General features: G+C 64.6%; 2 protein-coding genes across 10 annotated transcripts in view; both read left to right on the top strand.

Moving 5' to 3' along the window:
- Positions 1-19,333, top strand: part of CTDNEP1 (CTD nuclear envelope phosphatase 1) — a 32,804-nt gene extending 13,471 nt beyond the window's left edge. For 2 of the 9 annotated variants that reach the window (XM_050933336.1, XM_050933341.1), the window contains exons 2-8: positions 2,834-2,900; positions 3,196-3,314; positions 3,830-3,901; positions 7,387-7,503; positions 8,264-8,375; positions 9,092-9,176; positions 10,060-10,681. In XM_050933336.1, coding sequence (XP_050789293.1) covers positions 2,834-2,900; positions 3,196-3,314; positions 3,830-3,901; positions 7,387-7,503; positions 8,264-8,375; positions 9,092-9,176; positions 10,060-10,120 — 633 coding nt within the window. In that variant the 3' untranslated portion in view covers positions 10,121-10,681. Of the gene's footprint in view, positions 1-2,833; positions 2,901-3,195; positions 3,315-3,829; positions 3,902-7,386; positions 7,504-8,263; positions 8,376-9,091; positions 9,177-10,059; positions 10,682-16,221; positions 16,339-17,153; positions 17,266-17,978; positions 18,064-18,711 lie in introns of those variants that run through there. The other 7 variants (XM_050933340.1, XM_050933338.1, XM_050933339.1 and 4 more) reach the window with 7 other exon arrangements.
- GABARAP (GABA type A receptor-associated protein) overlaps positions 13,568-24,999 on the top strand; it is a 35,848-nt gene continuing 24,416 nt past the window's right edge. Inside the window, exon 1 of the mRNA XM_050933373.1 lies at positions 13,568-13,591. The gene's annotated coding sequence lies outside the window, so the exon portion shown is untranslated. The remainder of the gene's footprint in view (positions 13,592-24,999) is intronic.

A 24,999-nucleotide genomic window follows, 5' to 3' on the forward strand; every position in this document is an offset into this window, starting at 1 on the left:
CTCCATCTGGGCGGGTGGGGTTAGGTCAGGTTGGGACCCAGGTATCCTGGGGCCGTCTAGGGGTGAGTGGGGAGTTGGGACCCAGGCGTCCTGGCTCCATCTGGGGTGCGTGTGATGGGATGGGGTCCTGGCACCATCTGGGGTGTGTGTGATGGGATGGGACCCAGGCGTCCTGGCACGGCCTGGGGTGGTGTAAGGTATGAAGGGGACCCAGGCGTCCAGGCCCCGTCCCTGGGACGGGGAGTTATGACCCAGGCGTCCAGGCCCCGTCCCCGGGACGGGGAGTTGGGACCCAGGCGTCCGGGCCCCGTCCTCGGGACGGGGTGGCATACCTAAGCCTTTTCCTGCTTTTGTCTTCTGTCTTGGGACACCTGCCAGTGGAAGGGTTAATATGCTTAAAATACTGCCCGGCGCCAACCCCAGACGCCTGCTCTGGGCAGATGATGGGCAAGCTGGTGCCCGTGCCTTGTGCCCAGGGCCGGCCCGGTGGGTGCGAGGGCCTGGCTGCTGATCCTCATCTTGGGGTGGGCCAGGCACAGGTTAGGGGCTGATTTTAATCCCGTCCCCCTCACTCCCGGGGCTGGCTTGGCCGGGAATTGTTGTGTTCCCCCAAGCGGCTAACCCTCTAGTGCCTTCCCATGATTCCCCAGGTGTGCGCGCCTCAGACAGCCGCGCTCTCCCACAATGCACTAGGCTCGCAGAGCATCCTGGGGGGTGGTATCTCCGGCGGGGTCGTGCAGCGTGGGCTCCCTCGTGGTGCCCGGGAAGCTACGCAGATCAATCGGGGAACCCCTCTGGGCCGGGCGCTGGGGGGGGGACCCCCATCTCTGCCCGTTGTTGATCCGAGCTGGCGCCCCCTAGAGGGGAAAGGCCCCTGGGCCAGCCCACAATCTCTGCGGGTGCTCCTGGTGGGTCAGTTGCCGGAGCGAGACGGGGGGGGCGAGCAAGCCCTAGCATTCCCCCCAGCCTGGCATCGGAGCCCAATCCGAGGGGGGCTGGGCTGGGATTGTGCTGTGGGCGGGGGGGCGTCCTTTGGACACTCCCCCACCCCCCTCCCCGGCCGCCTTTCCCCGTGGCCTCGGGCCTCGCCGGATCGGATCAACCGGGGTGAACTGGCTGGGAAGCTGATCCTGGGAGGAGGCCCTGGCGGCTGGCCTGGCAGTCACAGCCCGGGTGGCACGGGATCCGTGCCCTTGCCAAGGGACGACAGGTGCCGGGGGCCCGTGACCCTGGCACGATTTGAGACCGGGAAGCAGGTGGGTGGTTAAAATAGAGTAGGGGGAGGTGTGAAGCAGGGGTTTGGCCTGTGGCAAATCTAATCCGGGCTTCTCCAGTGCAGGCAGGTGCCATGGCATGTGATACGGCAGGGGGTTAAAAAGGCATGGTGGGGGGGGTCGTATCTGGTGGGTCAGAGCAGGGGCGCTGGGAGCCAGGACTCCTGGGTTCTCTCCCCGGCTCTGGGAGGGGAGTGGGGGCTGGGGGTTAGAGCAGGGGGGGCTGGGAGCCAGGACTCCTGGGTTCTCTCCCAGCTCACGGAGGGGAGTGGGGGCTGGTGGTTAGAACGGGAGGGGGGTGGGAGGCAGGACTCCTGGGTTCCATCTCAGGTGTTTAGAGCAGTGCAGAAGCATAGACACAATGGGGGATATAAGAAGACAGGAATGAATCTGGATAGGACCCAGGAGTCCGGACTCCTGCTGGCAGAAAATGTGGTCGCCCTTTTTTGACAGGGAGGGGAACAGAACCAGGGTCTCCCCTGGCCCCGGTGCCCTCCTCTTCCGCCCGCTTCCTCACCTGAGCTGAGGGGGCAGGAGGGCCTGTTGCAATCCCCATGGCCAGCCAGGCCCTGCTCTCCTTCGTCAGTTTCTGATCAGTTTCACTTTCAGGGCTGTTGGGTTCCTGATTGAGGCGTGGATCTTAAAAATCCCCTTGAGTTCGACCCAAACCTCAGGGGAACCGTGTCATCCGAGGGGTGGGTTTTTAACGGGAAAGGCAGGGGTGGCCGGCAGGGGAACGGCTGCTCTCCGTCGGGAGTGGGTGAATGTTTTTCAGTCGCTTGTGTTGCCCTCGGCTTTGGCTGGGCTCGGGGACAAGGCTGGGGCTGGGTTTTTACACGGTGGGGGGTGTTCCCTGCCCTCTCGGTCTCCCTGGACCAGATTAGTTACCCAGTCTCACAGGTGGGGAAACTGAGGTGCTCTGTCAGGGTTGGCGAGTCAACCCAGGAGTCCTGGCTCCCAGCCCCCACTGCTCTAACCCACCAGCCCCTGCTCCCCTCCCAGAGCCAGGGAGAGAACCCAGGAGTCCTGGCTCCCAGCCCCCCCTGCTCTAACCCACCAGCCCCCGCTCCTCTCCCGGAGCCAGGAGAGAGAACCCAGGAGTCCTGGCTTCCAGCCCTCCCTGCTCTGACCATCAGCCCCCACTCCCATCCCAGAGCCGGGCAGAGAACCCAGGAGTCCTGGATCCCAGCCCCCCCTGCTCTAACCGCCAGACCCCACTCGTCTCCCAGAGCTGGGGAGAGAACCCAGGAGTCCTAGCTCCCAGCCCCCCACTCTAACCCATTATGGGGTGTGTGTGTGTGTGTGTGTAGGGGGGGGTCACATTGAGCACCTGGCATGGCAGGACACAGAGCATGTGGAATGAATGGAAGAAGGGAAAATATGGAGAGATAAGTGGGGGGTCTCTCAAGTAGAAGGGGGGGGTCAACACATGAAGCTTCTGGGAGGCCCACTGGACAGAGGTCATTAGAGAGAGATGCCCCTGTGTGGGGGGGTGAAGGGGGGGACAGAGCCAGGCTCTCCTCCCGGCTATGACAGCCCGTCCTCTGCTCTCACGGCAGGTGATCCAGTACCAGACGGTGCGCTATGACGTGCTCCCTCTCTCCCCGGCCGCACGCAACCGGCTCAGTAAGTATCCCCCTCTCTCGGCTCCCAGCCCCCCCACTCTAACCACTCGACCCTGCTCCCTTCCCAGAGCTGGGAGCAGAATGGACTCCCCAGATTAAGAGGGGGTGTCTCCCCAGGTGCAGCAGAGGGGTGAAGGTTACATTTAAACGATACAGCAGGGAGGTCCGACGGGGGGTCCCTGCCATGGGGCAGCATGCGGGGTGTGGGGCTGGATGCTGGTTACTTAGGGCTGACTTGGATTAGGGTGGGGGCAGGGGTTTGGGGGGCTGCGTCTTACGGCTCCCCGTCCCCCCAGACCAGGTGAAGCGGAAGGTCCTGGTGCTGGACCTGGACGAGACGTTGATCCACTCCCACCACGATGGGGTGATGCGCCCCACGGTGCGGCCCGGGACCCCTCCCGACTTCATCCTCAAGGTGAGATGGGGGCTGGGCACCGAGGATTGAATGGACGGGAGGGGGGAGATCTGGGTGTGGGGGGGAGATGGCTCTGTGTTGGTGTGTGGGGGTTTCTGCCTTCCAGAACTCTGCAACCTCCAGGTAAATTGAGTAGGTCCTACACTCATCGCCCCGCCTCGGCCACATCCTTCACCAGCTTAGCGCCCCATGGGGAGAGGACCGAGACAAGGGGACCTGCCTTCGTGTGGGGATTATACGCTATCTAGGGCCGTTCCCCTCTAGGGGGTGCCAGCTGCCATCTGGCCCCAGGGCGGGGACCGGCTGGCTCACGGGGTTGGGGAATGGGGCAGGGGCCTGTCCCCTCTAGGGGGCGCTGGCTCCCACCTGGCCCCAGGGCGGGGACTGGCTGGCTCAGGGGGGCAGGGAATGGGGCAGGGGCCTGTCCCCTCTAGGGGTAACTCTGGCCGAGAGGGGCAGTGGGGGGGGGGGGGTGTCCAGCCCCCTGCTTTACCCATCTCCTCTCTGGTCTCCAGGTTGTGATAGACAAACACCCCGTCCGCTTTTTTGTACATAAGAGGCCGCACGTGGATTTTTTCCTAGAAGTGGTAAGTGCCCCCCCCCCCCCCCATCGTGTTCTGTTTTCTTCCGGGGCTGGGGTCCTGTATCCAAACCCACCTCGGCCTGGACCATGCAGGGGATACCCCCCATCTGCTCCCCAGCCACCCTACTATTCTCCACAACCCCCCAATGAAATTCGGCTGGCGCCACACCCCGCTGTAGACGCTTGACTCAGTTCCCGGCTCTGCTGCTGACTCCCTCCCCTCCCAACCCACTTGACTACAGAGCCAGGGAGAGAACCCAGGAGTCCTGGCTACCGGCCCCCTCCCCCCCGCTCTAACCCACCAGCCCCCACTGCCCTCCCAGAGCCGGGGAGAGAACCCCAGAGTCCTGGCTCCCGGCCCCCCCCTGCTCTAACCCACCAGCCCCCACTTCCCTCCCAGAGCTGGGGAGAGAACCCAGGAGTTGTGGCTCCCAACCCCCAGAGCTCTGACCACCAGCCCCCACCCCCCTCCTAGAGCCGGGAGACTTCTAGTAGCCGTTAGCCAAGGGATAGGAGGGAATTGCTCCAGTTGCCCTTTGTGTACGCTCCCCTTGAAGCGCTGGGACAGGATATGGGGCTAGACAGACCGTTGGTTTGATCTATTAGGGCATCTTCTGTGTTTTTAAATACACCGTGCCTCAGTTTCCCCTCCGCAGCAAAAGTGCTCCTGTGCTCAAGCTTCTCTGACAGAGAGGGAGTTGGTTGTGATTGGAGCCAGGCGGACCGCCCCCCGCTCCCGCCCTCAAAGCGAGATGGGGGCGGTACTTATGTACAGAGGTCCGCCCTGAGATTGGGGACGGGGGCATGTTTCCCCGTAATTCTCTAGCCCAGGTTGCCTCTTTCGGCTCTGTGGTGGGAACATGCCACGTCCAGCTCATTCGCTCCCGGCCCTCAGGGTGCAAACTCACCCCCAGCTCCTTGCCGAATGCTCTCCTAGCCACGCGTGAACTACGCCCCTGCAAATTCTCCATCCCCAGAGAGATGCCTCTTGTTCTGTCCAGCTCCTTAATTGGCGTGTCACATTGCTTCTCTGTAAATCCATGGGACGCCCACGTCTTGAATGCCGCGTGCCGCTGTGGCCGCCCCATCTCCGAGAAGATTGGAAAAGGTTCAGAAAAGGGGCAACGGAAATGATTAGGGGTCTGGGTGTGAGGAGAGATTAATCAGACTGGGACTTTCCAGTTTGGAAAAGAGACGGCGAAGGGGGGATATGAGAGAGGTTGATAAAATTGTGACAGGTGTGGTGAAAATAAAGAAGGAAGCGTTAGGTATTGCTGATAAGACAAGAACTTGGGGTCGCCAAATGAAATTGGCTGATTGAAAACGAACAAAGGGGAGTATTTCTTCACACAGCGCACGGTCAACTTGGGGAACTCCTCGCCACTGGATGTTGTGAAGGCCAAGATGAGAACAGCGTTCAAAAGAGAACTAGATACATTCACGGAGGACAGGTTGTCACGGAGTTTGCGGGAGACAAGGCTGTGCACCCCCGGCTTCCTGCGACGTGACACTCAGGCAGGCGGTGAAACAGAAGGTTTATTTAGACGTCAGGAACACAGTCCAAGACAGGTCTTGAGGGTACAGACAGCAGGACCCCCGTCCGTCAGGTCCATCTTGGGGAGCCAGGGGAGGCCAGGAGGTCTGTCTGGCCTCCCCTCCATTTCCCCAGCCAGCTCCAAACTGAAACTCTCCAGCCCCTCCTCTGGCCCAGGCCAGGAGGCCACCAGACCTCTTTGTTCTCCAACACCTTCAGTTGGCACCTTTGCAGGGGAGGAGCCCAGGCCATCAGGAGACAGGGCGTCGGCCATTCTTTGTGCAGACTGGATCGCACTGGCCCTGTAGGGCTCTGCAACGATCATACACCCCTAGACACTCGAGAACTGCATAGGGGAAACTGAGGCACCCAACCAACACTGAGAGAAAACTTTAAGAACATTCCCACTTTGTCACATAGGTCCATCAATGGCTATTAGCCAGGATGGGTGGGGAGGGTGTCCCTAGCCTCTGTTGTGCCAAAAGCTGGCAATGGGCGACAGCGGATGGATCCCTCGATGGTTCCCTGTTCTGTTTCTTCCCCGGCATTGGCCCCTGTCGGATGATGGGACACTGGGCTGGATGGATCTTTGGTCCGACCCAGTCTGGCTGTTCAAATGTCATCCCGTCAAGGAGAAAACAACTATCCAAGCTTATTAGCTGGAGAGAGGTTGATTTTTTTTCAGCATAAAGGATGGGCGTGGGTCACAAATTCAAACACGCATTTGAAACCCTAAACGTTACCGACGCTCAGGAAGATTTCAAGGAAACAGCTTTTCTCACCTCCCCAGACACGGCAGGTCTTAGTACAGAGCTACGAACCCCCGAGCGAGAAGCCGCCCGGTTAACCACACGCCTCATTTGGAACCGGAAGTAGGCAATCCGCCAGCAGCAGAGATGAGGGGAGGAAAAAGGCAAACACGCAGTGAAGTTTCCAAGCCGTATTAAGTTAACGTTCAGTTGTAAACTTTTGAAATGTTTCGTTCCGTGGGACGAAGGGTTCAGAGTTGCAAACAACTGAGGGAAACCCCCAGACTCTGCCCTAGCGACTGGTTGTCTAACACCTGTGGCCAGTCCTCTCTTGACTCGCCATGTGTTTCAGTACCAGAGACGCAGTAAAATCTCATCACGGCTTAGCAGCGTTGGGGAGCACAGTTGAACAGGACGGTGATAGTCAGCAGATTATGGCTTTTCAGGTGATACCGTAGACTGTCGCTGGGTGTTGTGTGCGCAGGTAGATGGGTCGTTCCCCAAAGAGATCGGTCTAGACCGAGTGTGACAGAAGAAACAGAGGCACAGAGGGGAAGGGACTTACCCAAGCAGGCTGGTGACAGAGCCAAGGGATGGAACCCAGGAGTCCTGGCTCCTAACCTCCCCTGCTCTAACCCACCAGCCCCTATTCCCTTCTCAGAGCCAGGGAGAGAACCCAGGAGTCCTGGCTCCCAGCCCCCCCTGCTCTAACCCACCAGCCCCTACTCCCTTCTCAGAGCCAGGGAGAGAACCCAGGAGTCCTGGCTCCCAGCCCCCCTGCTCTAACCCACAAGCCCACTCCCTTCTCAGAGCCAGGGAGAGAACCCAGGAGTCCTGGCTCCCAGCCCCCCCTGCTCTAACCCACCAGCCCCTACTCCCTTCTCAGAGCCAGGGAGAGAACCCAGGAGTCCTGGCTCCCAGCCCCGCCTGCTCTGACCCACCAGTCCTCACTGCTCTCCCAGAGCTGGGAAGAGAACCCAGGAGTCCTGGCTCCCAGCCCCCACTGTTCTAACCACTAGACCCTCTGCCCTCCATAGAACTGGACTGCCATGACTATGCATGTGTGCCCAAAGACACTGCCATCCTGCCTGCTCTCTTGGGGGCCCATGGGGGTATCTATCTGGCTGCCCCTCCACCCCCCCGCTGGGAGGAGGTGGAGGTCTCCATCCTGCCCTGATTTCCTCCCCCCCCCCCGCCCCATGCCAGGTGAGCCAGTGGTACGAGCTGGTGGTGTTCACGGCCAGCATGGAGATCTACGGCTCCGCGGTGGCCGACAAGCTGGACAACAACAGGAGTATCCTCAAGAGAAGGTATTACCGGCAGGTGAGTGGGGGGTGCGGAGATGGCAGGGGAGGGACGATGGGGACGGAGGGGCGGGGTCTGGGGAGCAGAGTGGGGGGAACTGAGGGTGGAGCTTAGGTGTGGCTGGGGGCGTGGCTTTGGAGAGCAGAGGAGGGATGGGGTGGAGCTTAGGTGGACCTGGGGGCGTGGCTTTGGAGAGCAGAGGAGGGGTGGGGTGGAGCTTAGTTGGACCTGGGGGCGTGGCTTTGGAGCAGAGGAGGGATGGGGTGGAGCTTAGGTGGAGCTGGGGGCGTGGCTTTGGAGAGCAGAGGAGGGATGGGGTGGAGCTTAGGTGGAGCTGGGGGCGTGGCTTTGGAGAGGGGGGACTGGGGGTGGAGCTTAGATGGGGTGGGGGCGTGGCTTTGGAGAGCAGGGGGACTGGGGGTGGAGCTTAGAGAAATCAATGGGGGCTGGGGGAGCAGGGTGAAGGGGCTGGGGCAGAGCATAGGGAGTCTGGGGGCAGGGCTTTCGGGGAGCAGGGGATGGGGCGGAGCTTACAGGGAGCTGGGGCGGGGCTTTGGTTAGAAGAGCTAAGGAGAAGAGGGCGTGGCTTCAGCTGGTGGGCGGGAGCAGCCAGTTGCCTGCTGGTTGGCTCCTGGGGTGCCCCTGCATTCCCCCCCGTCCCCCTAATCTCCCAGCATGGCCCTGGTGGGGGGAGGAGTGTGGGCTGGGGCACTGGGGGGGGCACCCTAGGGGTTAGTAGCCACTCACCCCCCACGCCCCCGCCTCTCCCCCTCCCCAGCACTGCACTTTGGAGCTGGGCAGCTACATCAAGGATTTGTCGGTGGTGCACAGTGACCTGTCGAGTGTCGTCATCCTGGACAACTCGCCGGGCGCCTACCGGAGCCATCCAGGTACGAGCCAGCCCCCCGCACTACCCCCTAACCCCCATTCCCCTTTTGGGGCCGGGAGAGAACGCAGGAGTCCTGGCTCCCAGCCCCCCATGCCGCCTGCTAGCCCCAACTCTCCTCCCAGGGCTGGGACAGAACCCAGGAGTCCTAGCTCCCAGCCCCCCCTGCTGTAACCCACCAGCCCCCACTCGCCTCCCAGAGCCGGGGAGAGAACCCAGGAGTCCTGGCTCCCAGCCCCCCCTGCTCTAACCCACCAGCCCCCACTCCCCTTCCAGAGCCGGGGAGAGAACCCAGGAGTCCTGGCTCCCAGCCCCCCCTGCTCTGACCCACCAGCCCCCACTCCCCTCCCAGAGCCGGGGAGAGAACCCAGGAGTCCTGGCTCCCAGTCCCCCCTGCTCTGACCCACCAGCCCCCACTCCCCTCCCAGAGCTGGGGAGAGAACCCAGGAGTCCTGGCTCTCAGCCCCCCCTGCTCTAACCCCCAGCTGCCTCCTGATTGCTCTAATGTCCTGACTGAAGAGAAGTGGCTCACCCCAAATGGATGGGGAGGGATCATGAGCCACAGAGATGCCCCCCCCCAGGGTTCTGCTGGGGTACGGGAGGTGGGGCAGCATCTGGGTATGTGGTACTGCGGGGGGGGGGAGGAGGATGTACACCTCCCCTTCCCCAGTTGGCCAGCGCCGCCCCTTTAAGAGGCGTCCGTCTGTCCCTCTCTCCTAGACAACGCCATCCCCATCAAGTCGTGGTTCAGCGACCCCAGCGACACGGCCCTGCTCAACCTGCTGCCCATGCTGGACGCCCTGAGGTACCCGCCGGGGGCTGGGGGCCAGGACGCCGGGGTTCTCTAGGGAGGGGACGGGGGGCTGGGAGCCAGGCCTCCTGGATTCCCTCCCAGCGCCAGGAGGGAAGTGGGGGCTGGTGGGTTAGAGCACGGGGGGCTGGGAGCCAGGACACCTGGGTTCTCTCCCCGGCTCTGGGAGGGGAGTGGGGGCTGGTGGGTTAGAGCATGGGGGCTGGTAGCCAGGACTCCTGGGTTCTCTCCCCGGCTCTGGGAGGGGAGTGGGGGCTGGTGGGTCAGAGCAGGGGGAGCTGGGAGCCACGACGCCTGGGTTCTCTCCCCGGCTCTGGGAGGGGAGTGGGGGCTGGTGGGTCAGAGCAGGGGGTCTGGGAGCCAGGACTCCTGGGTTCTCTCCCTGGCTCCGCTTAAAACCCCGCACTGTTCTGAGCTGGAGATCCAGGCGGTCGCAGGCAGAAGGGTTGGACCCTGATGCCTCAGTATCCGACAGACCCCCCGACCCACGCCTCAGAGACCAGGCTGACTGAGCAAGATGCTCAGGTGTGGGGCCGAGCCCCGAATCCTTGCGGCACCAGCCTGCCGGGCGCCCTCCTCTCTGGAGTCACGTCTCCACCTGCCTGGGTTACTAGCTGTTTACGGATCCACCCTCCAGGAACTTTATTTTCCCGGTCCCGTTACATTTTTGGCGGTCGCGATGTCCTGTGGCGAGGAGTTCCCCAGGTCAATTATTAGGTGGTGATCCAGCAAGGTGGATCCTTTGAAACTGCACAGTCCCTGTGCTCTGTGCTGGTACCTAGGGGTCCCTCGCTCAAAGGGGTCTGGTTAATTAGGAGAGGGGGCTGGGAGCCAGGACTCCTGGGTTCCTTCCTAACGCTTCCCTTCCCCTCCCCAGGTTCACAGCGGACGTGCGGTCGGTGCTGAGCCGGAACCTCCATCAGCACCGCCTCTGGTGACGTCAGCACCTCCTTTCTTCAGGCGTTGGCCCCTGACCTCCGCCGGATCCCACCTCTGCCACCATCACCACCACGTGGACTCTGCCACCGATTCCTGAACTCTGGAGAAGAGCGGGGGGCGGGTCACCCGCCCCCCCCCAATTCCCCGCCAACCTACTCCCCCCCACACCCGGCCCTGTGCCAAGAATGGGCGGGGACTGACTCGGCGGGCGGAGCTTATCCGGCAGCGGGACAAAGAAAGGGGGTGTGCAGCTTCACGGCGCGCGGATGGACGTGTCCGATCAGGCCGGGGAGGGTGGTCTGGTTTTACAAGACTCTGCCCCCCCTCTCCTCCGGCCTTGTACAAAGACCTCGTTTTTTCTTCTCGTTTCCTTTTTCGTTCTGTTCTTCCCTCCACTTCTCCCCGGGTTGGAGCCGCTGGATTTTTTTTTTGCCCGGGGGAGGTGTTGGGTCTCGGATCTGTGCCCAAGGGACGACCCTTCTCTGTTGGGTTCTTTCCTCGGACTCGGGAGGAGAAGGAAAACCCGGGTGGGAAATTATAGCCGCTAAGCAAGGCCAGAACCGGTGCCGTGTTTGGAGAGTTTTTACCCCCCCCCCTCCAGCCCGCTCCACATGTTCAACAGCTGGAGTCTTGCGCAGGGAGATGGAACGATTCTGGCCCCGGCTCTGGGAGGGGTGTGCTGGGTCAGAGCAGGGGTGGGGCTGGGATCCAGGACTCCTGGGTTCCCTCCGTGGCTCTCGGAGGGGAGTGGGGGCTGGTGGGTTAGAGCAGGGGGGGTTGGGAGCCAGGACTCCTGGGTTCCCTCCCTGGTTCTGTGAGGGGCGTGGGGTTGAGGGGGTGGTGATGGGAAGGCACGTGAGCGCTGGGGCAGCCGCCACCAGAGGCCTGAGTCTGGGTGGGGTCAGGGCCCAGTTGGTTCACAAGGGACAGGGCCCATGTGTCTCCTACTTGGCCTCTGTGCCTCAGTTTCCCCAGTTGCCAGAGGCCTGGGTTAGCTACAGTTCTCAGCCAGTAAGGGAGTGAGGGATTGAGGGTGGGGCTGGGTGGAAGGATCAGCTGATGCTGCTGCACCATCAGCCCCACCTGCAGCAGGATGGAACCCAGGCGTCCTGGCTCCTAGTCTCCTATTCTGGGGGAGATGGGGGCACCTGCTGTGCTGTGGGTTTGACAGATGGTGTCTTAGCCAGGAGGTGCTGTGGGGGGCTCAGTAGGGGGCAGGTGGGGCTGGCCCCAGGCTGGCATCAGGGGCAGCTGTGGGGCATGGCACAGCTGTTTTGATTGGAAGTGTAAAATACCCCTCTGAGGTCACACAATCCGCAGGTACGTTCCTGGCGCGGGGGGAACTGTGGGGTCAGGGCCAGGTTCTGTTTTCAGGCACTTCCTGCTGCTCCCTGCCACCCCCAGGCTGCAGTGACTCATGGGAGCGTCTCGTGGCAGATGTGTGGGGCAGGGGGGTGGTACTGTTCCTCGAATGCTGAATACAGCACTGGGGGAGGGGTCTCTGGGTAACCGGCCGCCCCGCCCCAGAGGTGGGCGCATCTCAGCGCTGGGCGAGGGGTTCCTGTGTAACCAGCCGCCCTGCCCCAGATGGGCGCATCTCAGCGCTGGGTGAGGGGCCCCTGTGTAACCAGCCTCCCTGCCCCAGAGGGGGGCACATCTCAGCGCTGGGTGAGGGGTCCCTGTGTAACCGGCTGCCCTGCCCCAGAGGTGGGCGCATCTCAGTGCAGGGCAAAAGGTCCCTGGATAACCGGCCGCCCTGCCCCAGAGGTGGGCGCATCTCAGAGCCTTCTTTCAAGCCAGGCGTTTCTGGGTGTGGGGCAGGGCAGCTCAGGTACTCGACGTCCTGGTGGTGACTCACTTCCCTGTGGGTGGAGCTGACCTGGGACTCAAAGGGGGAAGCCAGAGCCTGGGGGGTTGGGCGGGGCTGAGATAGGCTATGGTGGTGGTGGAGGGGGGGTCTCTTTGGGGAGCCCCTCCCCTCATCAGTCTGCGCTCCCCTTCCCCACCCCTGCTTTGTGGGTAAACCCCTTCCCACGCAGCAACGAGGTGCGTGATACATGGTCCCCCAGCTCCCTCCACCCTGCTCTAACCACCAGACCCTACTCCCCTCCCAGCGCCAGGGAGAGAACCCAGGAGTCCTGGCTCCCAGCCCCCCTGCTCTAACCACCAGACCCCACTCCCCTCCCAGAGCCGGGGAGAGAACCCAGGAGTCCTGGCTCCCAGCCCCCCCTGCTCTAACCCACCAGCCTCCACTCCCCTCCCAGAGCCGGGGAGAGAACCCAGGAGTCCTGGCTCCCAGCCCCCCCTGCTCGAACCACCAGCCCCCACTCCCCTCCCAGAGCCGGGAAGAGAACCCAGGCGTCCTGGCTCCCAGGCCCTCCCCCTCACCTGTATTGGACCCTCCCCCACTCAAGGCTATTCCCCCCCCACCCCTTCTCCCTTGGTCTCTTCCCACTGGTGCCCCAATGGTTTCACCCACCTGTCGGGGACCCCCATTTCCTTTTTGGTTTCTTCCACAATAACCCCCCCCTTGGGTCCCCTTACATGGTTCCTCCCTCCCCATTGGCCACGCAGCCCGTCCGCCCCGCCCCTTCCTCCCATTGGTCTCTCCCTGCGCGCCCCTCGGTCGGTCACGGGACCTCTCTCTGAGTATCAGTCTCCTCCGGGCCGGATCTTCTTCCCGACGGGCACGTGATCAAACCGGCTGCGTGACGTCAGTCACATGACACGTGAACCTCCGCCCTGGCCGTATCCTTCCGCCAGCTGATTTCTTGGTCAGCTCCCCGAATGGCCACGCCCCCTCCCACAGTGGTCACGCCCCCTCCCCACCGCCCCTCCCTGGAGTCCTGGCCCCTCCCGCTTATTAGCCGCGGCTCCGTCTCTCCCCCCCCGCCCGCACTATTTTGTTTTGGTGTCAAACTGCCACGCAGCTGGCGCACCGTACGCTACGTGGGGCTCTGTGAATCGCGGCTGTGCGGTTTCCGGCGACGTGGGGAAAGGCCTGGCCTGCGCTATTAGCGTAGCCCCGCCCAGTCCGGCATGAGTCAGGCGGAAGTGGGACTTACGTCCTTTCCGTAGCCCCGGAACACGGGGGTGGGTGGAAGATCAGCCCCTTTACGTCAGGGGCGTAGCTGCGAGGGCGTAAAGAAGCCGGCAGTTACGCTAGCGGCGTAGGTGGTGGCGGCGGTTGCGCCAGTGCCGCCCGAAATGAGGGGCGGTTCGGGCAGCGGTTACGCCGGTGGCGCAGGGCGGCTGTCGGTTACGCCAGCGGCGCAGGACGTGTGGTGCTTACGTTGGCGGCGCAGGGCGCTGACAGGCCGGGCGGGCGGCCGTTACGCCAGCGGCGCAGGGCTGGCGCTGGTTACGCTAGCGGCGCAGGGAGCCGACGCAGGGCGGGCTGGGGGCCCTTACGCCAGCGGTGCAGGGAGTCGAAGTAGGGCGGGCGGGCGGCCGTTACGCCAGCGGCGCAGGCCTGGTGGTGGTTACGCTAGCGGCGCAGGGAGCTGAGGCAGGACGGGCGGCGGTTACGCTAACGGCGCAGGGAGGCCGCAGGGCGGGTGGCTGTTACGCCGTCGGCGCAGGGCGGGCGGTGGTTACGCTAACGGCGCAGGGAGCCGAGGCAGGGCGGGCGGTGGTTACGCTAACGGCGCAGGGGGGGCGGTGGTTACGCTAACGGCGCAGGGAGCCGAGGCAGGGCGGGCGGTGGTTACGCTAACGGCGCAGGGCGGGCGGTGGTTACGCTAACGGCGCAGGGCGGACGGTGGTTACGCCAGCGGCGCAGCGAGCCTAGGCACGGCGGGCGGTGGTTACGCCAACGGCGCAGGGAGCCGAGGCCGGGCGGGCGGTGGTTACGCCAGCGGCGCAGGGAGCCGAGGCCGGGCGGGCGGTGGTTACGCCAGCGGCGCAGGGAGCCGAGGCCGGGCGGGCGGTGGTTACGCCAGCGGCGCAGGGAGCCGAGGCCGGGCGGGCGGTGGTTACGCTAACGGCGCAGCGAGCCGAGGCAGGGCGGGCGGTGGTTACGCTAACGGCGCAGGGCGGGCGGTGGTTACGCCAGCGGCGCAGAGAGCCGAGGCAGGGCGGGCGGTGGTTATGCTAACGGCGCAGGGAGCCGAGGCAGGGCTTGCGGTGGTTACGCCAGCGGCGCAGCGAGCCGAGGCAGGGCGGGCGGTGGTTACGCCAGCGGCGCAGCGAGCCGAGGCAGGGCGGGCGGTGGTTACGCTAACGGCGCAGGGCGGGCGGTGGTTACGCCAGCGGCGCAGGGAGGAGAGGCAGGGCGGGCGGTGGTTACGCTAACGGCGCAGCGAGCCGAGGCAGGGCGGGCGGTGGTTACGCTAACGGCGCAGGGCGGGCTGTGGTTACGCCAACGGCGCAGCGAGCAGAGGCAGGGCGGGCGGTGGTTACGCCAGCGGCGCAGCGAGCAGAGGCAGGGCTGGCGGTGGTTACGCTAACGGCGCAGGGCGGGCGGTGGTTACGCCAGCGGCGCAGCGAGCCGAGGCAGGGCGGGCGGTGGTTACGCCAGCGGCGCAGCGAGCCGAGGCAGGGCGGGCGGTGGTTACGCTAACGGCGCAGGGCGGGCTGTGGTTACGCCAACGGCGCAGCGAGCAGAGGCAGGGCGGGCGGTGGTTACGCCAGCGGCGCAGCGAGCCAGAGGCAGGTGGCGGGGTTACGCACGGCAGGGCGGCGGGTGGTTACGCCAGCGGCGCAGCGAGCCGAGGCAGGGCGGGCGGTGGTTACGCCATGCGGCGCAGCGAGCGAGGCAGGGGCGGGCGGTGGTTACGCTAACGGCGCAGGGCGGGCTGTGGTTACGCCAACGGCGCAAGCGAGCAGAGGCAGGGCGGGCGGTGGTTACGCCAGCGGCGCAGCGAGCAGAGGCAGGGCTGGCGGTGGTTACGCTAACGGCGCAGGGCGGGCGGTGGTTACGCCAGCGGCGCAGCGAGCCGAGGCAGGGCGGGCGGTGGTTACGCCAGCGGCGCAGCGAGCCGAGGCAGGGCGGGCGGTGGTTACGCTAATGGCGCAGGGCGGGCGGTGGTTACGCCAGCGGCGCAGCGAGCCGAGGCAGGGCGGGCGCTGGTTACGCCAGCGGCGCAGCGAGCCGAGGCAGGGCGGGCGCTGGTTACGCCAGCGGCGCAGCGAGCCGAGGCAGGGCGGGCGGTGGTTACGCCAGCGGCGCAGCGAGCTGAGGCAGGGCGGGCGGTGGTTACGCTAACGGCGCAGGGTGGGCGGTGGTTACGCCAGCGGCGCAGCGAGCCGAGGCAGGGCGGGCGGCCGGCGGCCCTGTTAAGACGCCACCCGGTTACCCACACGCCTCATTTGGAACCGGAAGTCGGCAGTCCGCCAGCAGCAGAGACGAGGGGAGGAAAAAGGCAAACACGCAGTGAAGTTTCCAAGCTATATTAAGTTAACGTTCAGTTGTAAACTTTTGAAATGTTTCGTTCCGTGGGACGAAGGGTTCAGAGTTGCAAACAACTGAGGGAAACCCCCAGACTCTGCCGTAGCGACTGGGTGTCTAACACCTGTGGCCAGTCCTCTCCTGACTCGCAATGTGTTTCAGTACCAGAGACGCAGTAAAATCTCATCACGGCTTAGGCAGCGTTGGGGAGCACAGTTGAACAGGACGGTGATACTCAGCAGATTATGGCTTTTCAAGTGATACCGTAGACTGTCGCTGGGTGTTGTGTGCGCAGGTAGATGGGTCGTTCCCCAAAGAGATGGGTCTAGACCGAGTGTGACAGAAGAAACAGAGGCACAGAGGGGAAGGGACTTACCCAAGCAGGCTGGTGACAGAGCCAAGGGATGGAACCCAGGAGTCCTGGCTCCCAGCCCCGCCTGCTCTGACCCACCAGTCCTCACTGCTCTCCCAGAGCTGGGAAGAGAACCCAGGAGTCCTGGCTCCCAGCCCCCACTGTTCTAACCACTAGACCCCCTGCCCTCCATAGAACTGGACTGCCATGACTATGCATGTGTGCCCAAAGACACTGCCATCCTGCCTGCTCTCTCGGGGGCCCATGGGGGTATCTGGCTGCCCCTCCACCCCCCCGCTGGGAGGAGGTGGAGGTCTCCATCCTGCCCTGATTTCCTCACCCCCCCCGCCCCATGCCAGGTGAGCCAGTGGTACGAGCTGGTGGTGTTCACGGCCAGCATGGAGATCTACGGCTCCGCGGTGGCCGACAAGCTGGACAACAACAGGAGTATCCTCAAGAGAAGGTATTACCGGCAGGTGAGTGGGGGGTGCGGAGATGGCAGGGGAGGGACAATGGGGACGGAGGGGCGGGGTCTGGGGAGCAGAGTGGGGGGAACTGAGGGTGGAGCTTAGGTGTGGCTGGGGGCGTGGCTTTGGAGAGGAGGGATGGGGTGGAGCTTAGGTGGACCTGGGGGCGTGGCTTTGGAAAGCAGAGGAGGGATGAGGTGGAGCTTAGGTCGAGCTGGGGGCGTGGGTTTGGAGAGCAGAGGAGGGATGGGGTGGAGCTTAGGTGGAGCTGGGGGCGTGGGTTTGGAGAGCAGAGGAGGGATGGGGTGGAGCTTAGGTGGAGCTGGGGGCGTGGCTTTGGAGAGCAGAGGAGAGATGGGGTGGAGCTTAGGTGGAGCTGGGGGCGTGGCTTTGGAGAGGGGGGACTGGGGGTGGAGCTTAGATGGGGTAGGGGGCGTAGCTTTGGAGAGCAGGGGGACTGGGGGTGGAGCTTAGAGAAATCAGTGGGGGCTAGGGGGAGCAGGGTGAAGGGGCTGGGGCAGAGCATAGGGAGTCTGGGGGCAGGGCTTTCGGGGAGCAGGGGATGGGGCGGAGCTTACAGGGAGCTGGGGCGGGGCTTTGGTTAGAAGAGCTAAGGAGAAGAGGGCGTGGCTTCAGCTGGTGGGCGGGAGCAGCCAGTTGCCTGCTGGTTGGCTCCTGGGGTGCCCCTGCATTCCCCCCGGTCCCCCTAATCTCCCAGCATGGCCCTGGTGGGGGGAGGAGTGTGGGCTGGGGCACTAGGGGGCAGGCACCCTAGGGGTTAGTAGCCACTCACCCCCCACGCCCCCGCCTCTCCCCCTCCCCAGCACTGCACTTTGGAGCTGGGCAGCTACATCAAGGATTTGTCGGTGGTGCACAGTGACCTGTCGAGTGTCGTCATCCTGGACAACTCGCCGGGCGCCTACCGGAGCCATCCAGGTACGAGCCAGCCCCCCGCACTACCCCCTAGCCCCCATGCCCCTCTTGGGGCCGGGAGAGAACGCAGGAGTCCTGGCTCCCAGCCCCCCATGCCGCCTGCTAGCCCCAACTCTCCTCCCAGGGCTGGGACAGAACCCAGGAGTCCTAGCTCCCAGCCCCCCCTGCTGTAACCCACCAGCCCCCACTCGCCTCCCAGAGCCGGGGAGAGAACCCAGGAGTCCTGGCTCCCAGCCCCCCCTGCTCTAACCCACCAGCCCCCACTCCCCTTCCAGAGCCGGGGAGAGAACCCAGGAGTCCTGGCTCCCAGCCCCCCCTGCTCTGACCCACCAGCCCCCACTCCCCTCCCAGAGCCGGGGAGAGAACCCAGGAGTCCTGGCTCCCAGCCCCCCTGCTCTGACCCACCAGCCCCCACTCCCCTCCCAGAGCTGGGGAGAGAACCCAGGAGTCCTGGCTCTCAGCCCCCCCTGCTCTAACCCCCAGCTGCCTCCTGATTGCTCTAATGTCCTGACTGAAGAGAAGTGGCTCACCCCAAATGGATGGGGAGGGATCATGAGCCACAGAGATGCCCCCCCCCAGGGTTCTGCTGGGGTACGGGAGGTGGGGCAGCATCTGGGTATGTGGTACTGCGGGGGGGGGGGAGGATGTACACCTCCCCTTCCCCAGTTGGCCAGCGCCGCCCCTTTAAGAGGCGTCCGTCTGTCCCTCTCTCCTAGACAACGCCATCCCCATCAAGTCGTGGTTCAGCGACCCCAGCGACACGGCCCTGCTCAACCTGCTGCCCATGCTGGACGCCCTGAGGTACCCGCCGGGAGCTGGGGGACAGGACGCCGGGGTTCTCTAGGGAGGGGACGGGGGGCTGGGAGCCAGGCCTCCTGGATTCCCTCCCAGCGCCAGGAGGGAAGTGGGGGCTGGTGGTTAGAGCAGGGGGTCTGGGAGCCAGGACTCCTGGGTTCTCTCCCTGGCTCCGCTTAAAACCCTGCACTGTTCTGAGCTGGAGATCCAGGCGGTCGCAGGCAGAAGGGTTGGACCCTGATGCCTCAGTATCCGACAGACCCCCCGACCCAGGCCACAGAGCCCAGGCTGACTGAGCAGGATGCTCAGGTGTGGGGCCGAGCCCCGAATCCTTGCGGCACCACCCTGCCGGGCGCCCTCCTCTCTTGAGTCGCGTCTCCACCTGCCTGGGTTACTAGCTGTTGACTGATCCACCCTCCAGGAACTTTATTTTCCCGATCCCGTTACATTTTTGGCGGTCGCGATGTCCTGTGGCGAGGAGTTCCCCAGGTCAATTATGAGGTGGTGATCCAGCAAGGTGGATCCTTTGAAACTGCACAGTCTCTGTGCTGGTACCTAGGGGTCCCTCGCTCAAAGGGGTCTGGTTAATTAGGAGAGGGGGCTGGGAGCCAGGACTCCTGGGTTCCCTCCTAACGCTTCCCTTCCCCTCCCCAGGTTCACAGCGGACGTGCGGTCGGTGCTGAGCCGGAACCTCCATCAGCACCGCCTCTGGTGACGTCAGCACCTCCTTTCTTCAGGCGTTGGCCCCTGACCTCCGCCGGATCCCACCGCTCCCACCATCACCACCACGTGGACTCTGCCACCGATTCCTGAACTCTGGAGAAGAGCGGGGGGCGGGCCACCCGCCCCCCCCCAATTCCCCGCCAACCTACTCCCCCCCACACCCGGCCCTGTGCCAAGAATGGGCGGGGACTGACTCGGCGGGCGGAGCTTATCCGGCAGCGGGACAAAGAAAGGGGGTGTGCAGCTTCACGGCGCGCGGATGGACGTGTCCGATCAGGCCGGGGGGGGTGGTCTGGTTTTACAAGACTCTGCCCCCCCCTCCTCCGGCCTTGTACAAAGACCTCGTTTTTTCTTTTCGTTTCCTTTTTCGTTCTGTTCTTCCTCCACTTCTCCCCGGATTGGAGCCGCTGGATTTTTTTTTTGCCCGGGGGAGGTGTTGGGTCTCGGATCTGTGCCCAAGGGACGACCCTTCTCTGTTGGGTTCTTTCCTCGGACTCGGGAGGAGAAGGAAAACCCGGGTGGGAAATTATAGCCGCTAAGCAAGGCCAGAACCGGTGCTGTGTTCAGAGAGTTTTTACCCCCCCCCCCAGCCCGCTCCACATGTTCAACAGCTGGAGTCTTGCAGGGAGATGGAACGATTCTGGCCCCGGCTCTGGGAGGGGAGTGCTGGGTCAGAGCAGGGGTGGGGCTGGGATCCAGGACTCCTGGGTTCCCTCCGTGGCTCTCGGAGGGGAGTGGGGGCTGGTGGGTTAGAGCAGGGGGGGCTGGGAGCCAGGACTCCTGGGTTCTCTCCCTGGCTCTGTGAGGGGCGTGGGGTTGAGGGGGTGGTGATGGGAAGGCATGTGAGCGCTGGGGCAGCCGCCACCGGAGGCCTGAGGCTGCCTGGGGTCAGGGCCCAGTTGGTTCATAAGCAACAGGGCCCATGTGTCTCCCACTTGGCCTCTGTGCCTCAGTTTCCCCAGTTGCCAGAGGCCTGGGTTGGCTACAGTTCTCAGCCAGTAGGGGAGTGAGGGATTGAGGGTGGGGCCTGTTGTGAGGGGTGAAGCTGGGTGGAAGGATCAGCTGATGCTGCTGCACCATCAGCCCCACCTGCGGCAGGATGGAACCCAGGCGTCCTGGCTCCCAGTCTCCTGTTCTGGGGGAGATGGGGGCACCTACGGTCCTGCTGTGCTGTGGGTTTGAAAGATGGTGTCTTAGCCAGGGGCCGCTGTGGGGGGCTCAGCAGGGGGCAGGTGGGGCTGGCCCCAGGCTGGCATGAGGGGCAGCTGTGAGGCACGGCCCATCTGTTTTGATTGGAAGTGTAAAATACCCCTCTGAGGTCACACAATCCGCAGGTACGTTCCTGGCGCGGGGGGAACTGTGGGGTCAGGGCCAGGTTCTGTTTTCAGGCACTTCCTGCTGCTCCCTGCCACCCCCAGGCTGCAGTGACTCATGGGAGCGTCTCGTGGCAGATGTGTGGGGCAGGGGGGTGGTACTGTTCCTCGAATGCTGAATACAGCACTGGGGGAGGGGTCCCTGGGTAACCGGCCGCCCCGCCCCAGAGGTGGCTGCATCTCAGCGCTGGGCGAGGGGTTCCTGTGTAACCAGCCGCCCTGCCCCAGAGGTGGCTGCATCTCAGTGCAGGGCAAAAGGTCCCTGGATAACCGGCCGCCCTGCCCCAGAGGTGGGCGCATCTCAGAGCCTGTTTCAAGCCAGGCATTTCTGGGTGTGGGGCAGGGCAGCTGAGGTACTCGACATCCTGGTGGTGACTCACTTCCCTGTGGGTGGAGCTGACCTGGGACTCAAAGGGGCAAGCCAGAGCCTGGGGGGTTGGGCGGGGCTGAGATAGGCTATGGCGGTGGTGGAGGGGGGGTCTCTTTGGGGAGCCCCTCCCCTCATCAGTCTGCGCTCCCCCTCCCCACCCCTGCTTTGTGGGTAAACCCCTTCCCACGCAGCAACGAGGTGCGTGATACATGGTCCCCCAGCTCCCTCCACCCTGCTCTAACCACCAGACCCTTCTCCCCTCCCAGCGCCAGGGAGAGAACCCAGGAGTCCTGACTCCCAGCCCCCCTGCTCTAACCACCAGACCCCACTCCCCTCCCAGAGCCGGGGAGAGAACCCAGGAGTCCTGGCTCCCAGTCCCCCCGCTCTAACCCACCAGCCCCCACTCCCCTCCCAGAGCGGGGGGAGAGAACCCAGGAGTCCTGGCTCCCAGCCCCCACTCCCCTCCCAGAGCAGGGGAGAGAACCCAGGAGTCCTGGCTCCCAGCCCCCCTGCTCTAACCACCAGACCCCACTCCCCTCCCAGAGCCGGGGAGAGAACCCAGGAGTCCTGGCTCCCAGCCCCCCTGCTCTAACCACCAGACCCCACTCCCCTCCCAGAGCCGGGGAGAGAACCCAGGAGTCCTGGCTCCCAGCCCCCCTGCTCGAACCACCAGCCCCCACTCCCCTCCCAGAGCTGGGAAGAGAACCCAGGCGTCCTGGCTCCCAGGCCCTCCCCCTCACCTGTATTGGACCCTCCCCCACTCAAGGCTGTTCCCCCCCCACCCCCTCTCCCTTGGTCTCTTCCCACTGCTGCCCCAATGGTTTCACCCACCTGTCGGGGCCCCCCATTTCCTTTTTGGTTTCTTCCACAATAACCCCCCCCTTGGGTCCCCTTACATGGTTCCTCCCTCCCCATTGGCCACGCACCCCGTCCGCCCCGCCCCTTCCTCCCATTGGTCTCTCCCCTCGCTCGGTCACGGGACCTCTCTCTGAGTATCAGCCTCCTCCGGGCCGGATCGTCTTCCCGACGGGCACGTGATCAAGCTGGCTGCGTGACGTCAGTCACATGACACGTGTTCCTCCGCCGTGGCCGTATCCTTCCGCCAGCTGATTTCTTGGTCAGCTCCCCGAATGGCCACGCCCCCTTCCACAGTGGTCACGCCCCCTCCCCACCCCCCCTCCCTGGAGTCCTGGCCCCTCCCGCTTATTAGCCGCGGCTCCGTCTCTCCCCCCCCGCCCGCACTATTTTGTTTTGTTGTCAAAGTGCCACGCAGCTGGCGCACCGTACGCTACGTGGGGCTCTGTGAATCGCGGCTGTGCGGTTTCCGGCGACGTGGGGAAAGGCCTGGCCTGCGCTATTAGCGTAGCCCCGCCCAGTCCGGCATGAGTCAGCCGGAAGTGGGACTTACGTCCTTTTCGTAGCCCCGGAACACGGGGGTGGGTGGAAGATCGGCCCCTTTACGCCAGGGGCGTAGCTGCGAGGGCGTAAAGAAGCCGGCAGTTACGCTAGCGGCGTAGGTGGTGGCGGCGGTTGCGCCAGTGGCGCCCGAAATGAGGGGCGGTTCGGGCCGCGGTTACGTCAGTGTCGCAGGGCGGCTGTCGGTTACGCCAGCGGCGCAGGACGTGTGGTGCTTACGTCGGCGGCGCAGAGCGCTGACGCAGGTCGGGCGGTCGGCCGTTACGCCATCGGCGCAGGCCTGGCGGTGGTTACGCTAGCGGCGCAGGGAGCTGAGACAGGACGGGCGGCGGTTACGCTAACGGCGCAGGGAGGCCGCAGGGCGGGTGCCTGTTACGCCGTCGGCGCAGGGCAGCTGGTGTTTACGCTAACGGCGCAGGGAGCCGACGCAGGGCGGGTGGCCTTTACGCCAGCGGCGCATTTCGGCCGTTGTTTACGCCAGCGGCGCAGCGAGCCGAGGCAGGGCGGGCGGTGGTTACGCTAGCGGCGCAGGGCGGGCGGTGGTTACGCCAGCGGCGCAGGGACCCGAGGCAGGGCGGGCGGTGGTTACGCTAACGGCGCAGGGCGGGCGGTGGTTACGCCAGCGGCGCAGGGACCCGAGGCAGGGCGGGCGGTGGTTACGCTAACGGCGCAGGGAACCGAGGCAGGGCGGGCGGTGGTTACGCTAACGGCGCAGGGAACCGAGGCAGGGCGGGCGGCGGTTACGCTAACGGCGCAGGGCGGACGGTTGTTACGCCGGCGGCGCAGGGAGCCGAGGCAGGGCGGGCGGTGGTTACGCTAACGGCGCAGGGAGCCGAGGCAGGGCGGGCGGTGGTTACGCTAATGGCGCAGGGCGGGCGGTGGTTACGCTAACGGCGCAGCGAGCCGAGGCAGGGCGGGCGGTGGTTACGCTAACGGCGCAGGGAGCCGAGGCAGGGCGGGCGGTGGTTACGCTAACGGCGCAGGGTGGGCGGTGGTTACGCCAGCGGCGCAGTGAACCGAGGCAGGGCGGGCGGTGGTTACGGTAACGGCGGAGGGCGGACGGTGGTTACGCCGGCGGCGCAGGGAGCCGAGGCAGGGCGGGCGGTGGTTACGCTAACGGCGCAGGGCGGGCGGTGGTTACACTAACGGCGCAGCGAGCCGAGGCACGGCGGGCGGTGGTTACGCTAACGGCGCAGGGCGGGCGGTGGTTACGGTAACGGCGCAGGGAGCCGAGGCAGGGCGGGCGGTGGTTACGCTAACGGCGCAGGGCGGGCGGTGTTTACGGTAACGGCGCAGGGAGCCGAGGCAGGGCGGGCGGTGGTTACGCCAGCGGCGCAGGGAGCAGAGGCAGGGCGGGCGGTGGTTACGCCAGCGGCGCAGCGAGCTGAGGCAGGGCGGGCGGCGGTTACGCTAACGGCGCAGGGCGGGCGGTGGTTACGCCAGCGGCGCAGCGAGCTGAGGCAGGGCGGGCGGTGGTTACGCTAACGGCGCAGGGTGGGCGGTGGTTACGCCAGCGGCGCAGCGAGCCGAGGCAGGGCGGGCGGCCGGCGGCCCTGTTAAGAAGCCGCCCGGTTAACCACACGCCTCCTTTGGAACCGGAAGTCGGCAGTCCGCCAGCAGCAGAGACGAGGGGAGGAAAAAGGCAAACACGCAGCGACGTTTCCAAGCCGTATTAAGTTAACGTTCAGTTGTAAACTTTTGAAATGTTTCGTTCCGTGGGACGAACGGTTCAGAGTTGCAAACAACTGAGGGAAACCCCCAGACTCTGCCCTAGCGACTGGTTGTCTAACACCTGGGGCCAGTCCTCTCCTGACTCGCAATGTGTTTCAGTACCAGAGACGCAGTAAAATCTCATCACGGCTTAGCAGCGTTGGGGAGCACAGTTGAACAGGACGGTGATACTCAGCAGATTATGGCTTTTCAAGTGATACCGTAGACTGTCGCTGGGTGTTGTGTGCGCAGGTAGATGGGTCGTTCCCCAAAGAGATGGGTCTAGACCGAGTGTGACAGAAGAAACAGAGGCACAGAGGGGAAGGGACTTGCCCAAGCAGGCTGGTGACAGAGCCAAGGGATGGAAACCAGGAGTCCTGGCTCCTAACCTCCCCTGCTCTGACCCCCACTCCCCTCCCAGAGCTGGGGAGAGACCCCAGCAGGCCTGGCTCCCAGCCCCCCTGCTCTAACCACCAGCCCCCACTCCCCTCCCAGAGCTGCAGAGAGAACCCAGGAGTCCTGGCTCCCAGCCCCCCCTGCTCTGACCCACCAGCCCCCGCTCCCCTCCCAGAGCCGGGGAGAGAACCCAGGAGTCCTGGCTCCCATGCCCTCCTCCCTCACCTGTATTGGACCATCCCCCACCAAGGCTGTTCCCCCCCACCCTCTCCCTTAGTCTCTTCCCACTCCTGCCCCAATGGTTTCACCCACCATTCTGCCCCCTATTTCCCTTTTGGTTTTTTCACTGTACCCCCCTTGAGTCCCCATGGTTCCTCCCTCTCCATTGGCCACGCACCCCGTCCGCCCCGCCCCTTCCTCCCATTGGTCTCTCCCTCCGCTCCCCTCGCTCGGTCACGGGACCTCTCTGAGTATCAGCCTCCTCCGGGCTGGATCTTCTTCCGGCCGGGCACGTGACCAAGCGGCCATCGTGACGTCAGTCACATGACACGTGTTCTTCCACCCTGGCCGTATCCTTCCGCCAGCTGATTTCTTGGTCAGCTCCCCGAATGGCCACGCCCCCTTCCACAGTGGACACGCCCCCTCCCCACCGCCCCTCCCTGCAGTTTGTTTTGGTGTCAAACTGCCACGCAGCTGACGCACCGTACGCTACGTGGGGCTCTGTGAATCGCGGCTGTGCGGTTTCCGGCGACGTGGGGAAAGGCCTGGCCTGCGCTATTAGCGTAGCCCCGCCCAGTCCGGCATGAGTCAGGCGGAAGCGGGACTTACGTCCTTTCCGTAGCCCCGGAACACGGGGGTGGGTGGAAGATCGGCCCTTTTACGCCAGGGGCGTAGCTGCGAGGGCGTAAAGAAGCCGGCAGTTACGCTAGCGGCGTAGGCGGTGGCGGGGGTTGC

Source organism: Gopherus flavomarginatus, chromosome 23 (genome assembly GCF_025201925.1).
Source record: "Gopherus flavomarginatus isolate rGopFla2 chromosome 23, rGopFla2.mat.asm, whole genome shotgun sequence".
Taxonomy (NCBI): domain Eukaryota; kingdom Metazoa; phylum Chordata; order Testudines; family Testudinidae; genus Gopherus; species Gopherus flavomarginatus.